General features: G+C 39.1%; 1 protein-coding gene across 4 annotated transcripts; it reads right to left on the minus strand.

The window, feature by feature from the left end:
* On the minus strand, window positions 1-25,452 carry LOC107714172 (nuclear receptor-interacting protein 1-like). Of its 4 annotated transcripts, none has more exons than XM_016519921.1 (2): window positions 25,017-25,452; window positions 1-4,131 (listed from the first exon to the last, which is right to left on the minus strand). In XM_016519921.1, exon 2 carries the CDS (start codon window positions 3,779-3,781, stop codon window positions 566-568), a length of 3,216 nt encoding a protein of 1,071 aa, XP_016375407.1. In that variant the 5' UTR covers window positions 3,782-4,131; window positions 25,017-25,452; the 3' UTR covers window positions 1-565. The 4 variants fall into 4 exon arrangements, with proteins under 4 accessions (XP_016375407.1, XP_016375409.1, XP_016375410.1 ...); XM_016519923.1 differs by lacking the exon at window positions 25,017-25,452 and adding an exon at window positions 20,151-20,168; XM_016519924.1 differs by lacking the exon at window positions 25,017-25,452 and adding an exon at window positions 15,973-15,991.
* Window positions 25,453-26,131: the final 679 nt, after the last annotated feature.

Genomic DNA, 26,131 nt, shown 5'->3' on the forward strand with positions numbered 1-26,131 from the left:
ATACTGTGACATTTAATGCCTTTCTGGCATAGACAAAGTAACAATACTTAGTTATTTCTTCATTTCAGCATGGTAAATTGAAGAATATTCACTAACAACTGCTGAGGCACAATCTGTTTATACAGATTATCATGTGCATCGGTGCATCATAACTCACTGCCTGAGGCCAAAAGTCAACCCATGTGTGGAAAACAGAGTGGGAACTGATATTGTTACAAATACATGAGGGCAAATCTGTCACACACCTTTTGTAGAAAACTTTTATTTTCTTTGCGGCTTAGAATGTAGGAAAGAAATCAGCCAGAAAGTAGTGCTTATAAATATTCAAATGAACTTTGGTTTTATGGTCTTTTTGTGAACTAAATTACACGTAATTCAAGTGAAAAATGTGAGATGTCTCAATAAAAACAAAAGTAGATAAGAAGCAGAGAGAATAAAAAGAAGCACATTTCTAGTTCAAGCACAGATGCTGGTTCACAGTCTCAAAACTAGTATTTCTTCAATGACCCGTTTAGCCGTGTTGAGTCACAACTAAGTGTTCCATTGTAATTCTGTGAATTTTGTTTCAAAGTTCAAAGGCCTCAGTATCACCTGATGACTCGTTTTTGACCTTTGTCTGTATTTGACCCGAGCCTACTTCCAAGCCCTCCACCTCTTTAGTCAGTTGTGCATTGCTCCTCTGGAGCATATAGTACAAAATAGGGTTAGTCTTGGTAAACCGAGGTGAGTCTGGCCCATACTTGTGTGTTTGATCATCTCCATTAACCATCTTTGCAGGGCCCTTCAAATCCTTTGTGGTGCTGTAATCGATTTTTGACCTTGCAGGCTCCTGCTGTGTAACATGGGGAGTTTCTTGCCTGTGACTGCTTGCTTTTTTAGAAGATGGATTGCTGGGACTCAGGCTCTGGTGAAAGTTTTGAATTTCACCTTCATTACATGAGTGCTTGATTGTATTCCCATTCAGCACAGTATGTGACGGTGAACTGAATGTACCCCTTGGCTGAGACAATTCCTTCAAGCAGTTGTCTGAAAGAAGCAGCTGCTTTAGAACATTGAAACTTCGGTTTTCGTTAGAATCATATGGTGGAAACCTAGCTGGTGGACAGTCAGCCTCTGGGGGGCTTGATGGGTCTCTGGTCTCTCTTGTCTCTAGATCTCTGGCGGCAAAACAACCACTGTTGTCTTCTTTCATGCTACCAGAATGTTCCAAATCCCTGGTATGCTGAGTCGAGGAGTTATGATATTCTAGTTCTATTGAAAATTTCCGCTTCTTTGGGATTGTTGGTCCCTGGGTTTCAACTGATTCTTCTTTGACACAACTCTTGTTTAGGTTTTCTACTTTGTTTGGCTGAAGGGTTTTGTTGGGTCGTTTTTTTAGGAGATGGCAGAGAAGACCATCTCTGGTGGGAGCCTCTGGGGACAATGGTTCTTCTTTGATGCTTTCATGAGAATGATAACTGGTGCTTTTTCTAGGCTCCAGTACTGACATTTTGTTATAGTCATACATATGACCCTCTTCAACAGGCTCAGTTTTAATTGTAATATCCAAAGGAGGACCATTTGGTTGGCCAGTTGCCTGATGTGTTGGTTTTTCCACAGAACTATTTTTGCTATGTTCTCGTTTTCGTTTACTGCCTACCTTTTCTTTCTGAGGTGCATTGCCCAAAAGAAGCTGTAGAACTGTACGCCTTTCAAGCAGATTCTCAATCTCGGAGACATGCTGTGTTGCTTCGGGCACAGCTGAAGTTTTTTCTTTGGTCTCTTCCCACAGTGTGTTATTTCTCTGAATTGGTGCAGTGAGTCTCTCAAGTAAAGTTGGAGGATGGTTAACTTTCAGCTCTTGGGTCATGAGTTTGATAGGGGGTAAAGGTGCCTGTGCTGGAGGAGAAATGTCAGGGTTTTGTTTTCCACACTGAGCTAAATTCTGTAACAATTTACTAGCACTAAAGGCAGGTTCTTTTACTCTTACATCACTTGCAGGCTGTTTTGCTTTACAAAGATCCAATGGGACAGACTGAGAATGGGGAGACCCATAAAGTGTATATGGAGATGCACTGCTGTTGGAGTCTCTGCTTTGGGAGAAAGTTGGCAAGAGTTTGGGACTTCTACAACTCAATCCACAGTGTCCGCTAAGGTCCTTACACCTAACTGTACTGAAAACACTCTGGCTACTTGTAGATGCACTAGTGACCTTAGGGATTACATCTTGCAGCAAATCTGGATTATCCAGACTTTTGTTTACTCTCTCGTTATTTTTGTGATCCAAGAGCAACTGTAATAGAGTGACCTTGTGATGAGGTTTCATCTCTGAACAGGTGTCCACCTCCCTGTGATCTGAGCTAACTTTGACAGGTGGACTCTCAGGCTTCCACCTGTTTAACGAAGACTCTGGGACTCTGTCCCGTACAGGTGAGGATGAAGTAGATACTGGTGTTTGTACATTTGTTCTATTCTTCAGAGAAAGGTCAATAGGAGAGCAACTAGAGTAAGTGCTCTCAGCATCGCTGCTGTCTTTTGTAAGACTGCTGTCGGGGTTTGAGTGCTCGCTGTCTGAAAAAAGCGGAGAGGCCAGAGTGCCAAAGGTACTGAGGTCGTCTTTCAGGTGACCCTGTCCATTAATTCGCTGTGAGGTGTTGTGACTGTTGAGAAGCTGAAGTAGAAGACTGCTGCAGTTCTGTGATGGTCTGCCTTGTTTCTCGAAAGGTCGACGCTCTCTAAAGCATTGTCCTGTGCGCATGGAACCTTCTGTCCTTCTTTGCCCTGAGGTCAGGCTTGGACTTTGTCGACTGGAGCTGGTTGACATTTGTGAAGGTATTCCATTCTTGGTGTGTAAGAGACTTAGTCCATGAGTCTGGCCAGAAGTTGTAGGTTGTTTATCTTGTGTCTGCTGTGTGGCCATGGCAGATAATCTTTCACTGGCTGATCGTCCAGAGAGTTGAGCTTTCATGGCATGTTCTCGAGAGTACTGTTGCAGGTGGGCCTCACTGGAGAGCAACAGAGCCAGTTGACTACAGGCCACACTTGGTTTGGGCGATGGAGCGGGGCTTGATCTGATATTTACCAGGTTTGCCACAGCTTTTAGGCGCTCAGTACAAGATATAGACTCAGGAGATGGAGAGGGAGAACTGCTCTGCAGTGCCTTGGAAGATTCTGAAAAACTTTCCTGGCTAGACCGTCGACGTTGATAAGGCACACTGTTGCTGTGATTCTGCATTTTGCTCTTGCTCACTAACCCTTTGAGGTGGCTCGAGGCTGGTCTGTGGCAAGGCACATCTGCCCTGTCTACTTGTACAGGCTTGCTTATCTGGCAGGGGGCATCTGGTGGCCTCAAACCTTGGATAATCTGCTGTGGCAGGGTCACGTTTTGAAGTCGAGAACTGAAAGACTGCAGCAAACTAGCTAGAAGTGTACTCTCTCCTTTATCCTGGAAGGTACCGTTCTGGCCACTGTGGTGGTTTTCACTTTGCCCGTTGAGTGCAACGGAGGGTGCTGACCTCCGTTGAGTCTCACTCTCCGTCCAGGCCTCTGAGTTGAGAAGACGAGCCTTTCTGAGGTGCTGTGAGGCTCCACAGTAGGAATTTGTTCGGTTCTGCTCCTGTCGAGTGCCATGACTAGGCTGTGCATGCCCTGTCCCGTCCTTATTCCTCTGCTCTTGGCTTCCACTCTGTGTTGCTGCCGCACCCTGTCCTCCTGCTACTTGATGCATGAGTAAGCCTTCCAGATATGTTAATACAGCAGAATCCTGGTGTGTTTCAGGGCCAGGCTCTTCCCCATGAGTCATGTTCAATACTATAGTCCCTTGTATGTTTGGCCACCACAATAGAGGGAAAATCGTTCTGTTACGTTCTGCCAAGAGACCTTACAGTTTTTAGCTTCCAAATCTTGTTTTTTTAGGTAAAAGAAAGGTATGATGACGATTCACAAGCCATTCCCCCATACAGGAGGCAAGAGCTAAGCATGAATGTAGTTTAAAATCATGTTTGCCATTGTTAAGATAAGTACAGGATCGTAATGCAGTCAAGTCTTGTGGGATTCCATGGCACTGGATTTGTACTTCAAAGCTCCAGGGTGGTGAGTGAAATCACTGCTTACATCCAATAATTCTGTCCACAAGGTCAGCTGGTGATGGTCCTGCACAAGAGAGAGAAAAATGAATTATTATGAAAATTATTAGCTAGATATTGTATACCACACATTATTGTATTCAACAAAGCAAATTCAGCTAATCTTTAACATGTAGTTTAACATTAACAAGATCAATTTTAGGGGCAAAAGACGTTATAAACATGATCAAAAAGTGTTTCTGCCTTTGAGCCTTGAATTTTTAAAGACTAAACATCAGGTTATTTATGATGATAAATGAAAATGATGTGTTGGCAAGCAAGGCCAAAAAGTCCTCCGCTATTGCATGCAAGTGTTTTCACATGCCAAAAGTTATGACCTAAAGATGGATCTCACTCGTATACTGAAAGGAATTAAATTAAGACTTATTCAACAAAGCAAATTCAGCTAATCTTTAACATGTAGTTTAACATTTCCTATTTTGATCAATTTTAGGGGCAAAAGACGTTATAAACATGATCAAAAAGTGTTTCTGCCTTTGAGCCTTGAATTTTTAAAGACTAAACATCAGGTTATTTATGATGATAAATGAAAATGATGTGTTGGCAAGCAAGGCCAAAAAGTCCTCCGCTATTGCATGCAAGTGTTTTCACATGCCAAAAGTTATGACCTAAAGATGGATCTCACTCGTATACTGAAAGGAATTAAATTAAGACTCATTCTATACCATCATAGCAATAACCATCGTCCTAAGGTTTTTTTTTCTCTTCTCCGGACTCTTAAGCAGTAGGAATTAGCTTGCTGAATCTCATTAAAGCTGAATACACAGGGCTTTAAAGACTACTTGATTGATTTGACAGATATTAGGTAAAACAAAATACCAAAGCACAGTATCCTGAAGAGGATTAAATGTTTTGACAGAACTCTTGCCAAGTTAGACGCACAAAACTGTCAGTTGAGAACTCGATTCTTTGTAAGACAACCACAGAAAGCTAACAGGTATTTGGAAGTTTTTTTCTAATTATCTATAATGACTGGCAGGTTCAGAAATTGAACAGGGCTCAGAGCAAAAATGGAGCAAAAGTGACGAAAATGGCCCAGTTATTATTAAACAATATTTCTGTTTTATGTTATCTTACATTTGATAAATTTTATATTAAATCCAATATGTTATATATGAATTGATATATTTATTCAGGGTGCAAAAAGTTCATTTCTGACGATTTCTGATGTTGCTGGCTGGTTTGACAGACATAGGCATCTCTCTCTCACCCTCTCTGCAGTCAGTGTCAGTGCCTGGAGAAAAACGCCCACATGATGCAGCCTAGTCCTTCACTTCTATGTTACCGTAGTTGCTCTCACTACATTATCTCAAAATATACCACCTCTGGATCACACAGTACCATTGGCTCTGCAGACTGACACATTTATTGTGTATATGTACAAGCCTGCTAAACACTATACTCACAACACAACTTGGTACAGCACTACCAATGTCACAACAATGTCTGCACTTCATAGGAAAATGAAAACATAATGAGATGGAATTGTAAGTACTTAATCATGGAATACACACAAGGCTGACCTTGTCAGTGCTCTATGGTCAAAGTGAAGGTCAATGGCTTTGGTTGATTTGTTCTGCTCATAATTGGCACCTCTGGTTGTTCTACTTTGCTGGGGCTGACAGGGGGTGGACAGTACAGGATGACCTTATCAAGATATCGGTCACAGGGGTGTGAGTGTCACAGGCCTGAGAAACTCCTATGCCACTACACAATCAAAATAGCTCTAATCTGGATATTATCTCTAAAGACAAATCATTATAGAACAGACTTTTAAACATTAATTGAACTGTAAAATAAAATAAAATGCATGCCTATTGCCTAACCCTACTGAATGTAAGTATATTTCAGCTCTAATGTATGGATGTTATGATAATGATATAGTATAATGATATTTGTCAATTAAATAGTTGAGGAATTTCATGAAAATTGTTTGGAAGCTGAATCTGACTGTGAAAATGTAAGTTTTGTCTGACAAAGCGTTATATCTAATGTGTCAAAGAGTGGGAGAAGGTAATTGATTTGGACCAACAACAACAACACTTCATCCTATACTTCTGTCAATAGGCCACTGTAGCTTGTTGTCCTAATCCAATGAAAAGAGGAAACACAATACTGACAACACCTTCACCCTGTTAAACAGATAAACAATTACTTTAACACACTTATCTCATCTCCTAAGAGATATTCAGTATCTTACGTTAGAAAAGAAAAAAATCTTTAAAGAAATCAGCCGTTTTAATAATGTATTCGGTAAAAACTTTCAAATCAAAGCTTTGCAAATATGAAAAAGCTACGATTTTCTGACAGCTATGAGCTTCAGAATAACTGTGTAAGAAGTGATTGTAGTAGCCTATCTTTGACAAATCCCGGTAATATATGAGTCTGTTCACTCAGTTCTTTTCAGGGTTTTTCGTCACAATATTATCACCATCAGTGCAGGGCAACGAGGCTCCTGAATGAGTTACCTGAGAAATACAAATCCCTGTAAAACAAATGGCTTGATATAAATGGAGAGTATCTGATATCTGGACTGGATCCCTCATTTCTCAACTGCAAGGCTGGAAGATTAATTGAACCCCCCAAAAAATACCAGATCATAAATTACATCCACCATCCAGAAACTGTAATCCATTTAGGCTATTTAAAATGCATGATGAGGCAAAAGGAGCAAAACCTGCTGCATGCCCTGTTTGAAGTCAAGGTCACTCACTCCGCCGGGGCCGTTTGAGTTGATGCAACAGCTGGCGTCCATACAAAGCATTAGGTCCTAATAAAAAGCGACAAAGCTGCCCTTGCAATGTGCGTTCATACCCGCCGTCTAGCTCTCAAAATAAAAAAAGAATTTTGGACATAGTTGTGCCACTGCAACTGCTAAGTTGTTGTTATCCTTTGCTTGCACACGTAGGCACAAAAGCCTGTGGAACTACAACAACACATTCCTAAGATAGCATTTGGTGACTCAGTCAATCAGGGCCATGCACCATTTAAACTAGGTCACTGTGACCTACTTCCAAACAAGCATTATGGGCATCACGCATTGACATTTCCCAGCTGGGGCACACCCCTTTAGTTAGGGCTTTGCCAAGTGCAATCTCTGACGGGGATTAGACGCTTGCACTGAGCAACTCAACACTGAAAGCAGCAAAGTGCGTGCACAACAAGGTCGTCATTAAACCTGTAGTAACCCTGTGGCTGGTCTCTCTCAATCTTTTTCTCGCCCACACACTCTTATGTGTGCCCAACTACAACGCCAGTGCTCAGTCACACAAAACAGACTCACACACATACACAGGCGTAGCCTCTCTTTATACACCCTCACGTACTTTCGCGTACACACAGAGAGGCACACGCCCACAGACGGCCCACTCTCTGCCGAATAGGGATAATTCATCATATTTTACAACTGACGGCTTTCTACCTCAGCTGAGTGGTATTGCATCCTGGCAGCGTGACAGGAACAAGGCTCCGCCAGCCCTTCTGACAGCCTACATTTTGTGTCTTAGAAGATGCTCTGCTCTGTTGCCGCACGCTTGCTTTTATAGTGCAAAACGCATGTGTGCGTGGGTGTGGGTGAAGTGGAGCAGAGACTGGTCATGGCTTCATGACTACTACAGTCAGCTAAGAAAGCTAAGCCAAGCTGAAATGCTTCAGCAGACAAGACCTTTACGGCTTGAACCTGCCTTGTAGCGGTTAGTGATAGAATTTCTTCTTTTTTTCCCTCCTCTTTATAATGGAGAAAGTCTAACCAATGGCTTTCCAATGTGTGCAGTAAATGATCTGGAGAAAAAAGGGCTCATTTGGATCATTAGTCTGCTGCACATATGCTGTGAAATTCTGAAGGTGCTGGCATTAAGAAAAATACAGTCATTAGCCTAGCACCTTTAAATACCAGCTGCTGTTTTGGTATTTATACACACTAGCAACTATTTTTACTTTGGGAAATAAATATTATATTTTAAGAGTTTTGCTTGGGCAAAGTGCACTGAAAAAAATCAGCTGCATCAGCAATGTGTAGGTGATACAGAAAAATAAGTCAATAAACTTAACATAATGTTATGCCCGATAAGATCATTATATATTTTATAAGTCTATAATCTAGAATTTTCTGCCTGTTTTTGTATGGCATTGTTTGATCTGCTTCAAAAATTAGCCAAAGGAAAAAAATGCTAGTGTTGGAGGATATGGTCACTGATATATTGTGTACCCATAATCTAGTGTTGTTCTTGTTGACTAAAACTAAAAATATTCAAAATCATTTTTGGTCATTTAAATAAAGTATTAGATGAAAAAATATATATATTAGATGAATACCTAAACTTAAGCACATAAAAAATATTAAACCTAAACTAAAATTAAAACGAACAATTAAACTAAGCAAATTCTAAATATTAATAAATACTATAATAGTATAGAAAAAATACTAAAATAACCCCAATCATATTTTATATTAGGGCTGCACAATAAATCACATGTGATATTTAACGCGCATCTTGTCAGTAAAGCCGGTTCTTTAATCAGCGGTAAATCTCCATCACCTGCGGGCTTTCACATGGAGCAGCATTAACTACACAGAGCCGTTGTTCACCGACAAACTGCGCAAAACATGCGCAAAATATGATCGTGGTTTTGTACAGCTTGTCCGTGAACAACGGCTCTGTGTAGTTAATGCTGCTCCATGTGAAAGCCCGCAGGTGATGGAGATTTACCGCTGATTAAAGAACCGGCTTTACTGACAAGATGCGCGTTAAATATTGCATGCGATTTATCGTGCAGCCCTATTTTATATCATTTATTTTTGTCACTTTGGAAGGCCTGTTGAATTTTAAAGTGTTTGGAAATTATATTTGGAGCGATATAAATGCAAAACAATTGGTTTTCCCTGAACACGCCCACTGTGACCCATTTGTTGAACAAACAGATAGTTCCGCCCCAAAGATACACCATTGGTTGAGCTAATTTTGCTGTGTCGAGGGGGTCTGGATGCTCAATTAAACAGATCAAAGATCACAAAATCTTTTTTTTTTTTTTTTTGAACTACAAATGGCTTACTAGTAGTTTTATTAAAGTAGGACTGTCACTCTTAACTTTAAATGCTAAATAACCAATGCCAACATACATATGTAACAGGCACAAATCAGTTTTAATCAATAACAGCATTAGAATGTTTAAGTATTAGAAATCTATTTAATATATCTGTCTGCTGTATATAATTATATACCCAACCCAGGAGACCATTAGGAGCATAATGAGCATCATTACAATTCCAGCAAAAGAGAAATCAGATGTAAATGAGAGCAAGAAAATTAAAAAAATATCACTGCCTCTCCTTCTGATGTTTTCGATCAGTTTGAGAGCTAGGGATTAAAGCAAAAGCTACCGTGCAAGTGTTTTTGAGGATGCTGTGCCACCGGTCTACCCTTGACACATTGACATCAAGCTACTGTCATGTGACACTCTGTCATTGGCCACCTGGCAGATCCTCCACCTTCTCACGACCTCATCCTCCAGTGACCTGAGGCTCTGGGCCCGGCCCGTCAGGCCCCTCCCTCTGCTCCCCCTGCTGCGGGAAGGTCGAACGGGTCATTGTGTCCTCATCTGTAATCCGCTGCCATTCGTCAGCAGTCGAGGCCGGAGGAGGCAGCCTCGCTACGAGGGGAGAATGCCCAATTAGGCAGCTGTCACACAAAGCAGAGGCTGCAGAAAGAGAGTGAGAGAGGAGAGGGAGAACGAGAGGGGGAGGCCGGGGGGAAAATGATCCCCTCCTGTTTGTGGAGAGGACAAGCAGCTGCGGGTGCCAATTACAGTGATATGTTAACCATTTCCACCCTAGAGCAGAGGGAGAGGGGAACGAGGGGAACGAGGCTCTCTAACCCTTGCTTTGTCTCCCGGTGGAATTCCTCTAGTGTTTACAACCGCCGTCACATTCGGATGAGGAACTTGACTCGAATTATAGCACCTCAACTGTTAATAGTGCTGAGCTGGAAACGCATCCCTATATATCTATTGCATTTGTGCATTTGCGTCCCTCTCTGTTAATGAAACAGCAATGCATTTTGCAGTAGTGCAAAGAGGTACTGCTAGACATCTAGACAATGAAGACAAAGCTGTCAATCAAAGCGTCATGCCCATTCAAACTCAAGCCAAATGGATATTCGACACAACCACTCAAACTCAACCTTGATCAAAACTAGTATACTAGTAAAAGAGTTTTCCTCATGTTTTTCCATACAGCGAAAATGAATAGTGTTCAAGTTTAGATGCCATTTCAAAAAATTTTCTGTCAACTTAAGGTTATAGGTAAAGTCTATAATTTCATAACATAGCCAAAAAATTAATAAAAAATAATTCCACACAATTGAAAAACATAAAAATGGCAGTGAATTTAATGGTAAAATACTGTAAAAATGCTACAGTAAAAACCTATTAATTGGTTAATGATAAGTTCCCCTACTATATACGGTGAAAAACTGTATTGGACATTACATGTAATTTTACAGTAGTATACAGTAGTATATTTTTGGAAGTGAAAAAGAATGTAGAATTTACAGTGAATAATGACATTGTAAATTGACATTCCCAGAATTCCCTGCGTTACATTTCAAATTTGATGTTTCTTCTTAGTTTTTTCTTATCAGTTGTGTACATTACGGTTGTATGTTACATCTAATGTTGTTAAATTAATGTTTATTGCACAGTTTCCTGTGTGTTACCATGATCGTGTTTAGTGTTTGTGTGAATGACACTGTGCACCTTCTATACATGTTAGTGTTTAAAAGCTACTTGAGAGGGGCTTTGGTTCGTCATGTGACTCTCATCACCACCTGCTTTTGGTGGTTATCAGTGTATTACAAAGGTACAAAACAGATTTCAGTACTTCCATAAGTTAGTATATTAACATTATATCAGTTAATTAAATTACGGTATTTAAATGTAAATTTACGTTAAATCCATAAAACCTAAAATGTTGTTGACGCCGATAGCCTTGTGGGCAGCTCGCCAACATATGGCGCCGTTGCACTCAGGGCGTCCAGAGTTCGAATCTTGGTTTGTGGGCCTTTCCCAATCCTAATTCCCAATGTTCTATCAAAATAAAGGCGAAAAAATGCCAAAAAATAAACCATATTTTTCACTGTAAAATTCTGCCAACCACAGCTGCCAGATTTTTTACCGTAAATGTTTTAGTGTATTACAAGGAGAGTATTATTTTATAATGTTTTTTCAAGGCTTCATTTTAATCAAAAATGCAATAAAAACTGTAATATTGTGAAATATTATTACAATTTAAAATAACTTTTCTATTTTAATATATTTTAAAATCCTGTGATGGCAAAGCGGAATTTTCAGCATCATTACTCCTGTCTTCAGTGTCACATGATCCTTAAGAAATCATTCTAATATGAAGATTTAAAGCTCGAGAAACATTTCTTCTTATTTTTAATGTTAAAAACAGTTGTACTACTTGATTATTTGTATAAATTGTGATTTTTTTTTAAATGTCTTAACTTTTACTTGATAAATTTAGTGCATCCTTCAAGGATAAAATTAGTAATTTCTTAAAGATGTTACTGACGCCAAACTTTTGAACGGTAGTGTAAATAATTACAGTATTTTATGTTTGTCAATGTTTTGTATCATCTACCATTCTCTCAGGTAATCGCATCTTCTGTTTGTGAATGCCTATTTTGCACTAGGTGAAAATAAATGCAACCTTGTACATAAAATTGTCAACTATTTTGATTACTGTAATTACTGAAAAGACCCCAACCTTTTATTGTGAATTACCATGAGGGGTCAGCCCTTAATTAGGGGGGGTAAAACTACGCAGCGAAACCCTCAGACAGGTTATACTGCCGAAAAAGAGATAACCCAAACTTAAACGCAAAAAGAGATAACACAGCTGCAAGCACGACCTTTATCAAGTTGAAGAGACCAAAGGGGACCATTTTCTTATCCTGCAACTCGCTCACAGACCTCAGGTTCCTCTTTTCTCTACTGTCACAATCTCCTCCTGTTTCACATGCCCCAGAAAGAGCAGGAAAGTACAGTTACCGAATGCTACAAGTTTAATCAGAGATGAATGAGGCGCTGGAAGGGAGAAGGAGCTGACTCGAGGCTGAATAATCGCTCCTTTTCTTAATTAAATGATTGAAGAAAAGCCAGCACATTAAAAGGAAGACAGTGCCTGGGTCCCCTGCCTTTTCCCTAGATGAGAGAGAAGTTATTAACACAGTAAAGTCTCTGCAGTCATCAGAGCCAAACGCATGAGTCTAGAGGAAGGGGCAGAGAGTTTTCAAGGATGTGACCGGACACAAACTGTTAACTTAAGACAAGGTACACAAGGCAACTCCTTATAAGACCAAAATGATGATTCAATTCAGTATGTAACCAGTCCAGTACAGTGAAACAATGCAGTACCACTGCTGTAGTATTTCTGATCTAAGCAGTTCATTTAAAACCGTATGTGTTTCATTTAAAAGTATGTCAACAAACCATGTTATATACTACTAGATGGGAAGTTGATCCCTACAGGCATTTCCATATTTCATGAGATTTAAGTCGTATTTCCAGCGATCCAGGGGCTTATCAAATATAGGTCTTGCTATAGGGAATTGTGTGAGGACTACAAGTTGACACTGCAGTAAAACTGGATGTACTGTAGATGTGTTGACAAGTTACATAAGCAGGTTTCTTCCCTTTTTGTGTCATGTAGGTGCCATGAATAATACAATACCAACCATCTGCTAAATTTAAAAACTTCCTGCTAGCTTTCTTCAAGACATTCCTCATGCAATAATATCAAACAGTAATACATTTGTGTAAATCGCCATAATATTACAATGTCAGTGCAATTATGTTAAACAAACAAAAAAAAAAAATTATATATATAATTTTTTACTAGCTCAATGGGTTTGTGCCAAATAAATTGCAAAATAATAATAATAATAATAATAATAATAATAATAATAATATCATCCAACATTTCAATAAAAAGGTATTGCCCACTTACATGCAATTCAGTTTAGCTAGTTTTACTTATTAGCTTGTAATAACTAAATAATTTAAGAGCAACTTGACTGTAGTTGCAATTTCACAGTAGCTACCCAACACTATACCCTGGTATTCTTTAAAGTGCTTTGGAGTACTATAGAAATACAATGGTATATTAATATGATCATACAGTATACTGTATATCAAAGTACCACAGTACAATCACAAAGCCTCAGGAAGCAGCTATACTTTTTCTGATCGTCATGGTAACCCAGCATCTAAAAAGCGCAGCGGCTACCCACGGAGCAGCTTAGCAGTAGGCCTCCACCGCACATGGGCTTTTTATGTACCTCCAACTGTCCCTCCTGTGTTCCTGGCCTGCGCTCTGTACTACGGCCCACTCCCAAAAGAGCTGACAGTACACTTTCCATCGGTTTGACTTAAATAATAATAAGCACTTTTGAAGGACTTGAAAAAGACAAAAGTAATGAACACAACTCAGGAGAGGCAATCGCTGTCCTGACACAGACGGATGGACATGGCGAAGCCTGTCAGTCCTACAGTTGCTAATTAGCAGAAATGAAGTTGGATTAAAAACTTAATGGGGGGGATATAACAGTGCAAGACACAAAGCTAAACGAGTCAGCAAACCTTTGACAGGCTGTCTCTTTAAAAGCAACGTTTACACAGTTGTTCTCTCTCCCTCTGGCCTCTATCCTCTTGTCCTATTTTCTGTTTTGTTATTTATTAATGAGCGTCAAACAGTAGCAGAAACACTTTCAAATGAGGTCTTGCTCATGTCTGCCACCAATCCATGTTCTGCTGGTAGCTTTGGGTTAGAGTGACTAACTAGTCATCCAACAACCGACTAATCGATTAGCATTTATCCTTTATTTTGTTTTTTTTTACAATATCACCAGAAATGGGACACAACCTTCTTGAGAGGAGTTTTAATGTGCTAATGTGTGCTTTGCTTTAGCATGCTAATAATCAGAGATGTAAAAATGATCTGAAAAGTGGTGGGAATATAATATAAACACTGGGCTTGCTTCATGAATATTAATTAGGTGACAAAGATCGCCAAGTTATCCTAACACATTTTCTGAAAGGCAATTACGTTGGTGCTAGCCATGATATGATTACCATTTACCATTTGCGTATTCGTTTAATCCACTGCCAGCTCCACTGGGTGCCAGAAGCTTCCACTTGTTTTTCTTCAAGACATTGTTTAATGTGAGCGGCTACAGCAGTCTTCAGTGTCACATGATCCTTCAGAAATCATTCTAATATGCTGATTTGCTGCTCAAGAAACATTTCTTATTATCAACGTTGAAAACAGCTGTGCTGATTAAATGTTTGTATTTGTATGCAAATATATTCACATTAAACAATGTTTAACGTGAATGGCTACAATTTTTTCTTTGCACAATGCCCAAGCAAAATCAAACTGTTGAAATTATTATTTTCTAAAAGTCTCCAATTCATTGTTAAAGCATTGTTATCATTAACTAAAATGGTTATCGGAGTTGGAATAATGCAGAAATAAAATAAATCATAAATATTAGATTAAAAAAAAAAAACTTTAAAAACTTTTTAAAAATCTGAAAAATAAAGCTAAATAGTAGAAATGTTTAAAAATACCAATTATGAAGTCACATAACAAAATTACTAAAACTAAAATAAAATGAAAACTGAAAATAAAAAAATAAAAGCTAATTTAAAATATCAATTATGTTAGTACTTACAATTATGCTACAATTAGTTGATCAACGTACACATATGAAAGTCCTTTAAAGGGATAGTTTACCCAAAAATGAAAATTTTGTCATTGATTACTCACCCTCATGTCGTTCTAAACTTCGGAACACAAATTACGATATTTTTGATGAAATCTGAGAGCTTTCTGACCCTGCATAGACAGCAACACATGGTTCAATGCATGCATCATACTGTTATGAATGCTCGTCAAAGTCTGACATGGAAGGGAAGAAATTGCTGAATAAAGTTTTTTTTTTTTCGTGCACAAAAAGTATTCTCATAGCTTCATAATATTACGGTTGAACCACTGATGTACATGGACTATTTTAACAATGTCTTTACTACCTTTCTGGGCCTTGAACGTGTCAGTTGTGTTGCTGTCTATGCAGGGTGAGAAAGCTCTCGGATTTCATCAAAAATATCTTAACTTGTGAGTTTGAACTGACATGAGGGTGAGTAATTACTAACAGAATTTTCATTTTTGGGTGAACTATCCCTTTAAGAAAAGCATGTAGTGAACATGCTAATTAATACAAATCTTTACTCTGACTAGTCCACTGTGAAAAAATTGCAGTTTTGCCCATCTCTATTTTGGGTAAGATATCAATATACATCATCTGTGGTATTGTATGTACATCACAATAGCATCCGTTTAGCAGAGAATGTAAGCGTATGCCATCTCAATATCCTGAGTGCTCAGCACTGATCACATAAAAGAACTATAAAGGCTTGAAACAGCACAGAATTTAAAGGTGCATTAATTTCGGAGCCGAGTTTGAGATAACTCATACTTAAGTCAAATAAAACCCCCTGACATGACAAACGGTCCTACCGAGAGGCAGCCAGAGAACAGCATGTCTCAAGTTGTCGGCAAATGGGAGAGATGAGTAAAAACGGCTGAGCAAATGAGGCCCTGGCTGCGCTCACACAGAGCAAAGTGAACTGTTTACTCAGAGCACACAGGGGAAGATGACTTTTACTGCAACCCCATCCTCGCTCTCTCCCTTCCCCCACTCACTCTCTCAGTAACACACACTCTTCCTCTCTCTCTCTCTCACTGTCTGTAGTGAGTGAATGTCAGAGGGTGAGTGTGCGTGACCTTGAGTCGCGCCAGAAGCACAGCGAGGGTCGTGCTGCCTGCAGGCGTCCTTGAACTGCATCTGCAAGACAAAAAAAACCCTTCACGGTACCCTGATAGATATCTCAAATATCCTGGCTTTCTCTAACGGCAGCCTGCGCTATCAGTCCCTGTGATGAAAAATTTCATAGAGCCCGTGTACCTCTAACCTCACACCACAGAGGAATCGCAGTTATCTGCTTGTCTAGCCAAAGATACGATTTGCAATATGAAGGCAGTGCATCGTCTAAGAGATGACACATGGGAGGGAGTCGAAGTATAAGGGAGCTTAAAAGGAGGTCAGATAGCTTACGCACACTGATGTAGTGTTTCTCCGCTTCGAATGCCATCCATAACAGGGACATGCATGCCATGCCACCCAATTACATAAAGGAGGTGCGGAAATGTTGAGATGCATCCCTTTCTGCTACAACGTTTTGGTCAAAAATGGTTAAAATAAAAAAAGGCTAAAATTGATAAAAATATTTTTTGTTTGGGTTTAAAAAAGGTTGATCAATTAATAATAATAATAATAATCATCATCATCAAAATGATTGGCTTTACCAAAAAAATTTAAAAATGTATTGTTAATAATGAACTGAAATATAAATTTTAAATAATATTGCAATCCGAATTTATGTAAGCCATAAAATGTAATTGTTAATTACTGTATATTTTTAAGTAAATGTAAACCTTTTTATGTAATTACACCCAATTTGATTGCCATCTATAACAGTGAAATGCGTGCCACACAATTACATAAAGGTGGCATTTTTGGCCATTTTTGCCAAAAATTACTAAAATTGTTATTTTTGGTTTTGGGAAGAAAAATAAAGCACATCAAAACACTAAATGCATTTAAAGTAATTACTTTAAATTGACAATTAAAAAGTTAAATTCAATTGTTAAGAATAATAAAAATACAATTAAAATAATTAAAAATATGTATATATTATATAAAATATTTATATGTATTATAATATTTAAAAAAAATATTACTTCCAGAATTCTTAATTTCAGCTCAGATATTTCCCTTTTCAATTTTTTAACTAATTAAATGCACACCATTTTCATAATTCCACCCTGCCACCTCAAAGAATGGTATGAACTACTCTGAACGCTATTGCATTAACACTTTCGTAGATGCTCACCCTAGATAGATGGCTTTTTCTGGGAGGTCAAAAACAGATACATGCAGCGCTTTTACAACGTGAACGATGACAGATTCTCAGAGGCCCGGGCCCTCTTCCGAGGAAGTAGAATTGACCCCCTCGGCAGATGAAACACTACACCCTGCCAATCGTGGCCGCGCTGGTACCCAGCTGTTCTTGTCCTGCACTTGGGTGTGCTTCAGCCTGCATAGAGCGGTTTTTAGTTTAACCTCAGGAGGGTGATCAAGAGGGGACAGAATTTAGCGTTGTTCATCATCCCAGCCTGGTATGGCTGAAAACATGTTGCCAGATATCTTATCTGAAAATACTATGCATGCAGGTTGGCCTGCGGAGCTAAGTTTACACAAGTCACTGGAATGCTAGGACACAATTGCCTTTCACAACACTCAAGATACATACCGTGACAAGAAGTAAAAAACAGAGCTCGTTAATATTGAAACTGGCGAACATGTAGGCGAGAATCCTTGTTCTTAACAGGAATACGCTGTAGGGATATTTGAGCATAGTGGTATCCATTTCTCATGTGGCAACGCGCTGAACAACTGCCAGGGGTCCTGATAAGGAACCGAGACTTGGTGACCCTGAGATCAGAAGTTATGTTCACGGACAAAATGGAAAGGCTGATTAGTTAGTCTGTCTTCCCCTTTAATACTAAGGGCAACATCACAGAACATAAGAGGCAGCCCAAAAAGCTGGGCAACAAAGCTTAAAATAAAATAAAATAATGTAAACATGGAATATGTATTGAATATTTTTAATATTGTCATATACCTTCAATTTTTTATGTTATATATTTTCTCTATAGGCTAAATAATGAAAATGTATTTTTCATTTAAAAAATTTAAAATAAAAATTAAGATTTTTCTGTTTCTCAAGTTTGAGTCTGAAACACATCTTAAAGTATTAAAACATCTGTTTTAACATTCTCATTCTTGCTCTTTAGGGAACTTTTGGTCATAAAAAGGGTATTGAAATCATTGCAAAATCATAATTTGCATACCTAGCAAAATCATCACTTGAAAAAAAAGAATATTATCGCCCAGTCAGTGTGGTTTACACTGTAGAAATATTTCCTATAGACGGTACTGAATCAATGTCATATTTTTATATTTGTAATATCCTTTCAGATCAATATAATTCTATTCCACAAGATTCCGAATTCCATTCCAAGCCCTTTAAACTTATTTCACTGGGACTCTTTGCTTTGTGCTGGAGTAAATAGGTCACATATAGTCTTCCAATTTTTTGGACCGGACAAAAGAAAAGTTCAGCTGAGTTTTATCACATAACTCAGCAGAGACCACCTTCATTAACCCCAGCGAAGAGAGATCAAGCTCTCATATTGCCAGATGTGCTGTGGAGCCCTTATCAGCCAGCATGTATGTGAGACAGGCTGATCTTAATTAAATACTGCTCCTATCCAAAGGCTATGCAGCGCACTCGTTTTTACTCCCTTCACTGCTGCCTTTTCCCATTCAGGGAGGAGATTATTTCAGCGGCTAATGGCGGAGGACTCTAAAAATCCCTTGCCTTATTAAGCAACATATTGTGCCTCATGCTATCTTAAGCAAATGGCTTCGCTGGAACTCGCTAGAATTCAAAGCCGAGACCTAACACCGTGGCTTTGGCTGTGACAGGTTGCCTCATTTTGGAGCCACATGTTTACTCACTTGTTAGGTAGCAAATGGTGCTTGTTGTTACAATTCTCAATTTCAACTCATCAACATCAATAGTCACCTATATGTTAATGCAGTCGATTTTAATTCACATTGAAATACAGTGTAAACAGTATGGCTGAGGATTTGAAACTGTAATTGAAAAAAAAAGGTGATAAAACTTGTGAACTTCTCAGGTCACATGTTCTTGCATTCAAAAATAGCTGGATGGAGTGCCATAGAATGTAACGCAAGATGATTTTTTAAAACGTTTAACTACTTTAAACTTCAAAACATCGTCTTAAATGTGACCCAAATGGCATTAGATGCTGACAACCAAAGACGGCACTTTACATAGGCCATCTATTTTAAAACATAGCAGACAGAATACTACAAACATGTCTACCATGGGCAAAACAACAAAATCAATAGCAAAACATTACTGTGAACTGTCAGCCAGTGATTGGTTTATGTTCACTGATATGGAAATAGAACAAACAACAATATATTGACTTCTAACACTTTATGAAATATCTATTCAATGCTTTCCCTGCCAAAACAATGATACTGAATTACATTGCGTTTTTTAGCATATAGATTAATTCGATTCATTATCAGGTAATTAATATGATTCAAATAAACTGGCAGCGCACCTACTTACTGATTAATTAATTTGACTTACCATATACTTCTTAAAAGTAGAGATGCACCGATTGCAATTTTCTTGGCCAATTCCGATTTCCGATGGTGATGGTGCTCGCGCTTTTGGTGTAAACGCGAAACCTGCGGGAAAGACTAAAATAATGCGCAATACAAGCACTATTTAACCGGAGCGAATGAGACGTGTGTGAGAGAGAAGGGATCGTCGGAGAGAAGAGAGCGAGAATGCGTTGCTGACGTTATTGCCTGTGCCGCTGGTAACAAAACGGATCAGCTTGAAATCGGAAAGAAGTGAGACTGACCGGCCAATCACCAATCCGGGCTGATCATGAGGAAAATCGTCCGATTCCGATCCCTGGCCGATCGATCGGTGCATCTCTACTTAAAAGTCTTCACTAAAATACACGATTACTTCAGTTATTGTTACAACTATATTTATTACAACAATATAAGAGATCACAATTTGATTTATTTTGGTTTTATACTTATAAGTGTGGAATTTCGGAGGAAACTGTAGATACTGTGGTAAATTTGACATTGGTACTCAACTTTCCAATATAGTCTGGCCCGACAGAGCTCAATGTAAATAACAAGCTAGTGTAAAAATAGACTTTTTGTGCTCTGGAAAACGTTCTTGTGTTGGCCTAGTCTGTGTTTTGTGTCTTTCACATACCTTCCAGCCTGCAAACTGCCTGTCTAACCCTCGTCCGACCTTCAGCCGAGAGAGAGGCAAACATGGTTGACCTGCCACTAAACTTTCCCCGGCTGGATGATAAGCGCTTGTTTAATTATATTCATCTACATGGATCTGACATTGTTCCAGGATGATGTCAGAGCTCAGCAAGGTTAGCGGGAGCTGAAAGTGGATGGGAATGTTAAAGCCACCCACCGCAGCACTTTGCAGGCAGCAACTTTATTTTCTGCTTTGTTCCACGAGCTCAGAGGGCAGCTTCACTATCCGCTGTTTCCGAGGGCATACAAGGGCATTCGCCGAATACAGGCGAACCGGTTGGGAACACTGTGGAAGATTGCATTAAAGAGAAATAAATGTCACTCAAACGTGAAATACGGCAGCTCTGCGTGCTAATAGCCTGTTGGATGCTAGCCCATGACAAAATGTTTGCGAAATGAACGTATTTTGGGTTTTATTTTATATAATAGTATCATTTTTCGATGAGGTAACTTTCAACCCAAAGTTTCGAAATTTGAGCAATCGCAATCATATTTTAAGGAGGTACACCCTTTTTTAGCGTGAACTAGGGGTGAGGGCGTGCACATGGAGGACATGCCAATGTTTTCATGACAACAGCAGGTCTTGTGAAGTGATCACTCAAAGGCAGGTCAATTCCCTTTGATAGATAGGTTTACGTGTGTGCACCTCAGGGGGGGAAGAGTACGCAGGGCTGCTATAAAACATCTTTAATGGCTGAACCCGGTGCTGCTCCAGTCTTCATCTCATTTACAGGCAACTTGGATGTTTTATCACCTTCAGCTCTCCTTGCTAGCCTCGCCACCCACACAAACCGAGCGGGCGGATGGTGGATGAGCAGACCCGAGCGCCAATTATATCGTTGCCCTTATTTACGCCATTCAAATGTTTTAAGGTCAGCTCTAATCTCCTTCTAATCAGCGAGGTCAAACCACAAAAAAAGTGCATACTGCTTCAAAAAAACATGCCAGCTAAATCAGAGGCATCTAGCTGCGAATGTCAGGCGAACCACAACTGCATAAGCAACAAAATGGCACATAAAAGCTGAAAATTGTCAGCCTGCTGTGCATAAAATGGAGGTTAACTGAAGCATGTTTGAAATTGTGTCACTGCAGTTGACCGGAGTAGAGGTCTGGTTTGCACAGGGTCACGTCGACGTGTATCAAAAGCGTATTAAGGTCGTAACTGTCATTTTAGATTATCGCAAATCCCCTTAGATTTGCTCTGAAAACAGATCGATTTGCATGTAAATGTACTCTTAATACAATTTATCCTATCTTATGTAACATACTGTGCTAGTGAGACCAGAACTTAGTCAATAGTGTGTCAAAATGTAGATGTTTACACACCTACAAAAAACTCCTACGTGCAGATTAAAACAATAAGGTTCTGCTATCAGCAAAATTTGACAATCCAACAAGTGGCCTCCATTTTGTGCACTTTGGCCCAAATAATTCTACCCTAGCGTAGCAGTTCTGATTCTGTGTTCTAGTTCCTTTCTGCTGACGCCACAAATGAACACAGCACAGCAAAAAAGATGCCATGAGGTTTGTGCTAAGAACAATCACATCAGTCTGCCCATCTAGCATGGTTGAAGAAAGGACCAAACCTATCTTTTTTTTTTTTTTTAAAGCATCTGAAGTTTTCGATAGGAGGTTTTAGAAAATCCTCTTTCTGTAATGACATTTTAGAACAAAACTTCGGTGGTGGGAAACATCATAAAACACTGAAGGTCATGTTAATCTGTCTTGGAGCAGGGGAATTAAAATAGCCAGGCTTTCATCATGTACAGAGGACATGTCCTTCCGAATATTCAACTTCTTTAACTACCAATATGGGCTTTTTGACAGCTGATTCATAAATTATTATTACGTTTGGTCACCTCAACTCTGAATGTGTGGAAACCCAATCATATACATGAATAAAATATAATTTTTATTTCACACACAAAATAATGAGAAGGTCACTAGATTTTAAAATATGACATTACTATATGGTTTTATAATATATAATCTGTAATATCTAATAATCTTAAAAAAAAAACAGTATGAATAATGCTATTTTTTTACATATATAATAGCAATAACAAAATGATAATATTTTATTAATATATTGCAGATATTATAAATTCTAAATAAATATACACTACTGTTCAAAACTGTGGGGCTGGTAAGCTTTTTTTTAATGTTTTTGAAAAGTCTCTTATGTTTACCAAGGTTGCATTTATTTGACAAAAATACAGCAAAGACAGTAATACTGTGAAATATTACTACAATTTAAAATATGTACTTTCTATTGTAATATATTTTAAAATATAATTTATTGGCAAAGCTGAATTTTCAGCATCATTACTCCAGTCTTCAGTGTCTCACGATCCTTCAGAAATCATTCTAATATGTTGATTTGCTGCTCAAGAAACATTTCTTATTATTCTCAATGTTGAAAACAGTTGTGCTACTTGATATTTTAGTGGAAACTGTGATACATTTTAGTTTTTCAATATTATTCCATGAATAGAAAGGTCAAAATCACAGCACCTTTACTGTCACTCACCCACCCCAAATGATAATAATGATCACTTTCACCTCAGTTCATCTTAAATCGCCTGGCCTAACACTTTACTTGAGACTGTTACCTTCCACAAATAACAAATCACGAAGTTCAGGTGATCTGACACACACAGCTTTCTTCCTGGAGCCTTGTTTTCACCTCAGCTACGGCGAGATCATTGTTCATAATTAACCCAAATCACTGGTCGAGGGAAGATCATGTGTCCCGACCTGACAAAACATCTTATTAAACTGTGCTTGACCTTGGTGTGACTCCTAAAGTGGATGTCAACCTTGAACTGCGGATGACACACTACCGCCAAACGGCCTTAATCCACTCAACAGAGCAGGCTGGATCAGGTTTCGGCCCCCATTATTGGAGATGCCCACTAAAAATACACCAACGAACAGTAAAGTGCTGTTCCAAAGCAGTCTAGATGATAATTATCTCAGCCTGGTGGGAAAAAATCTGACCCTCTGGGTCAGGTCTAACGCCGTGAGCGAGTGTGACGATAGTGTCATCCTCAACGGTGTGACCAAGACATGTCCGCCACTTCCAAGGTCTCGCAGAGCTGCTGTCTTTAGTATGCACTACTTGGGGGAAGGTAATGTTCTGATTTACTGATGACTATCAAATGGAAAAACAGCTGCCCCTTTGTGATGAATGAGGTGACACTTTTTGTTCAAAGCACCAATAAAACCTTTAAACAAAGCACAAATGACCACAACAAAAAAGACTACACCTCTCTAGCGATGCAAAAGCACCAAGAATTAACATATCAAAGTGGCACATTGAAAGCACAGGACTGTAATGTTTACCCAGTTGTCCCTCGTGTTTCTGTCTCTCCATCACCGTAGATTCCTTCCACAGTCCAAACACGGAGGGCAACTAGACTACGGCAAAAAAAATTGCCATGAGCTGAACTCAACAAAACCGCATCCCCCGGGTAACGGCATGAACTACACACCCACAACGTGTTGTGAAGGGGTGCCTGCTGTTGCTCAGTAACAGATTAGCCCAGTTTATGCTTTAGCGCGGTGGATCCGCTGCCCATCACCGCTCTCTCTCTGCCAAATCATGGCCAGAGGACTTTCCAGACACTCACGCTAAACAGCCCTTGACCATGAACTGTCTGACTGTTCGAACATTTTCAAAAACCTTGAACACTTCTCTGTGATGCCCATACTGCCACAGAACTTGTCTGTAATATCTTTCTTGATAACAGCACGATCTATTTTTCAATTTCAGCCGCCTTCGGAAATAACAGCCATGGTATTTAACTCTGAAATGAGCAAAGCATACAAGAAAATATTAAATGTCTTTAAAGAACATATTATTTTGGCTGAACATGGTGTTCCCTCTCATTCTCAGTGCCTCTGGCAATAAGAAGTTCATTTACTAGCTGTAGAGAGACCTATTTGAGAAAACTGAGAGCGACTGTCAAGAACGGAGAAACTATTAGAAAAAAAAATAGATAGATAGATAGATAGATAGTTTTTTGTCATATATATAAGCCACCTTTGAAGTCTTAAAATAATCTTAAGTACATAATATTTTATGAACCATTAAAAAATATAATTTATACATTTGGATAATAAATAAATAATATGGAATAATTACAAAATTTAACACTTGAGAAAAAAAAAAAGAATATTACATTATAAATATGACTTAAGCCACATTTGAAGTCTTAAAAATGATAAATAAAATACATACGCACATATATCTGTTTAAAATCAGGCTGGATATAGTCGTGGTATAAACAGTACAGCAGAATATCTACCAGCTGACACATTTCCACTGTGGCTCATAATATATCATCAAACCATCCTTCCATAATCTAAACTCTGAAAAGGCCAATACGCTGTACGAGCAGACGGTAATTTTGTATTCAAAGTGGTGACACAATCTTTTCTCACCATATGTTATAGATTACCAGGCAATGAATTCGGTTTAATTAACTCTTAACAAACACCTTGAAGGTCTAAGTTCAAGCTGTGCATTATTTTCTTGATCTGCTCGCCACAGAGCCGTCTTTGTCTCGGCAGGCAACCGTTGGATTAGATTTTCCTAACGACATCTAGCAAGCATGACCTCATATCTTATCGAACTGGGTACACAAAAATGCAGCCGGTGAAATCACCCGTGTCGTAATGTCGCCACAGAGCTCCTTGGAAAGACTTTACTTTCACAGTACCTGGCAGAAACCAGTCTCAAACACAAAGAGAATGATCATGAGACCGTCATGGTCCTAAAAAGTGGGTACAGTGATTCTCGCACCTTTCATGTGGCTCTCAACGTGGCGATAAATCCATCACCTCAGCCTCACGTCCATCTCACATGCTGCTGTCCTCTCTCGCCATATATCAATCTTCTCAGTCATTCATAAATTCTAAAAATCCCCTTTTAGTTAATTGCCAAAGCAATTTAATTTCTAAAAAAGCCCTCTGAAGAGCAAGTCATAATGAAGTAGGGATACATCCAGCGACTCTCTCTGACAACGCCGCTCTTTTTGCGCTTGCTGGTGTGAGTGGATGAACAGTGAAAGATGCTTGCATTAAAGCCATATAATTATGTGAGGGTGAAGCACTCCACAGCTCGGCTTATTGTAGCAGACACAATGCCCTTGCCTGAGCTCTGTAGGCTCCAGAAAGGACAGGCGGCTAAGAAGTTGTGAAGGACAATCCCCCCTAATAGGACAGCACTGCAGCGGCCTTGGACTCTGAATTCTCTGCTCGACAGGGGACATACATCAATCCGTCACCCCAGCCACAGACAGCCCTGTAACCTTCAAAAGTCTCAGGATCGGTGAGGAATGATTGGCATTCGAGTGAGCCACTTTTCTCAGTGGGCTTTGCTTCATATAACCCAGGGTGGTTAAATTAAGACACCATTGAATAACAGTCTTAAGTCCAATTTAACTATCGCCCCTACTGCGTCCTCTCAAGCCTTCAATTATGCTGATCCTGCCACACGGTGACCTGCGAAAACCTTTATCCCCATGGCCATTAAAGCTGTCTAGAGACCTAGACACAGGAGCCAGGGCAATACATGTTGGAAATGATCGGCTCAACCCGCTGTTCTAATTCAAAACTAACTGCAGAACCAAAATGTAGTGGTTTTGGTGAATATTTCTGGAAAATATTTGCAGAATCAGCCAACATCTAAACCAAATAAAAGAGTGAAAGTTTTAAAAGTCGCTGTGACATTTAGTTATAAGTAGGCCCAGATGGAATCTGCAGGAGCTTTTTACATTTTCTACACTGATTTTGTAGGAAATGTGCAAAATTCTGTGCTATGGATTTTAATATGGTAAAAATGTGTTTAATGGAGCTTTTATTGGTATATGAAAGCATATGGTTAGCTGACGTGAAATACTTCTGGGACATTGATGG

This window comes from Sinocyclocheilus rhinocerous, unplaced genomic scaffold (genome assembly GCF_001515625.1).
Source record: "Sinocyclocheilus rhinocerous isolate Xijiao unplaced genomic scaffold, SAMN03320098_v1.1 scaffold1561, whole genome shotgun sequence".
Taxonomy (NCBI): domain Eukaryota; kingdom Metazoa; phylum Chordata; class Actinopteri; order Cypriniformes; family Cyprinidae; genus Sinocyclocheilus; species Sinocyclocheilus rhinocerous.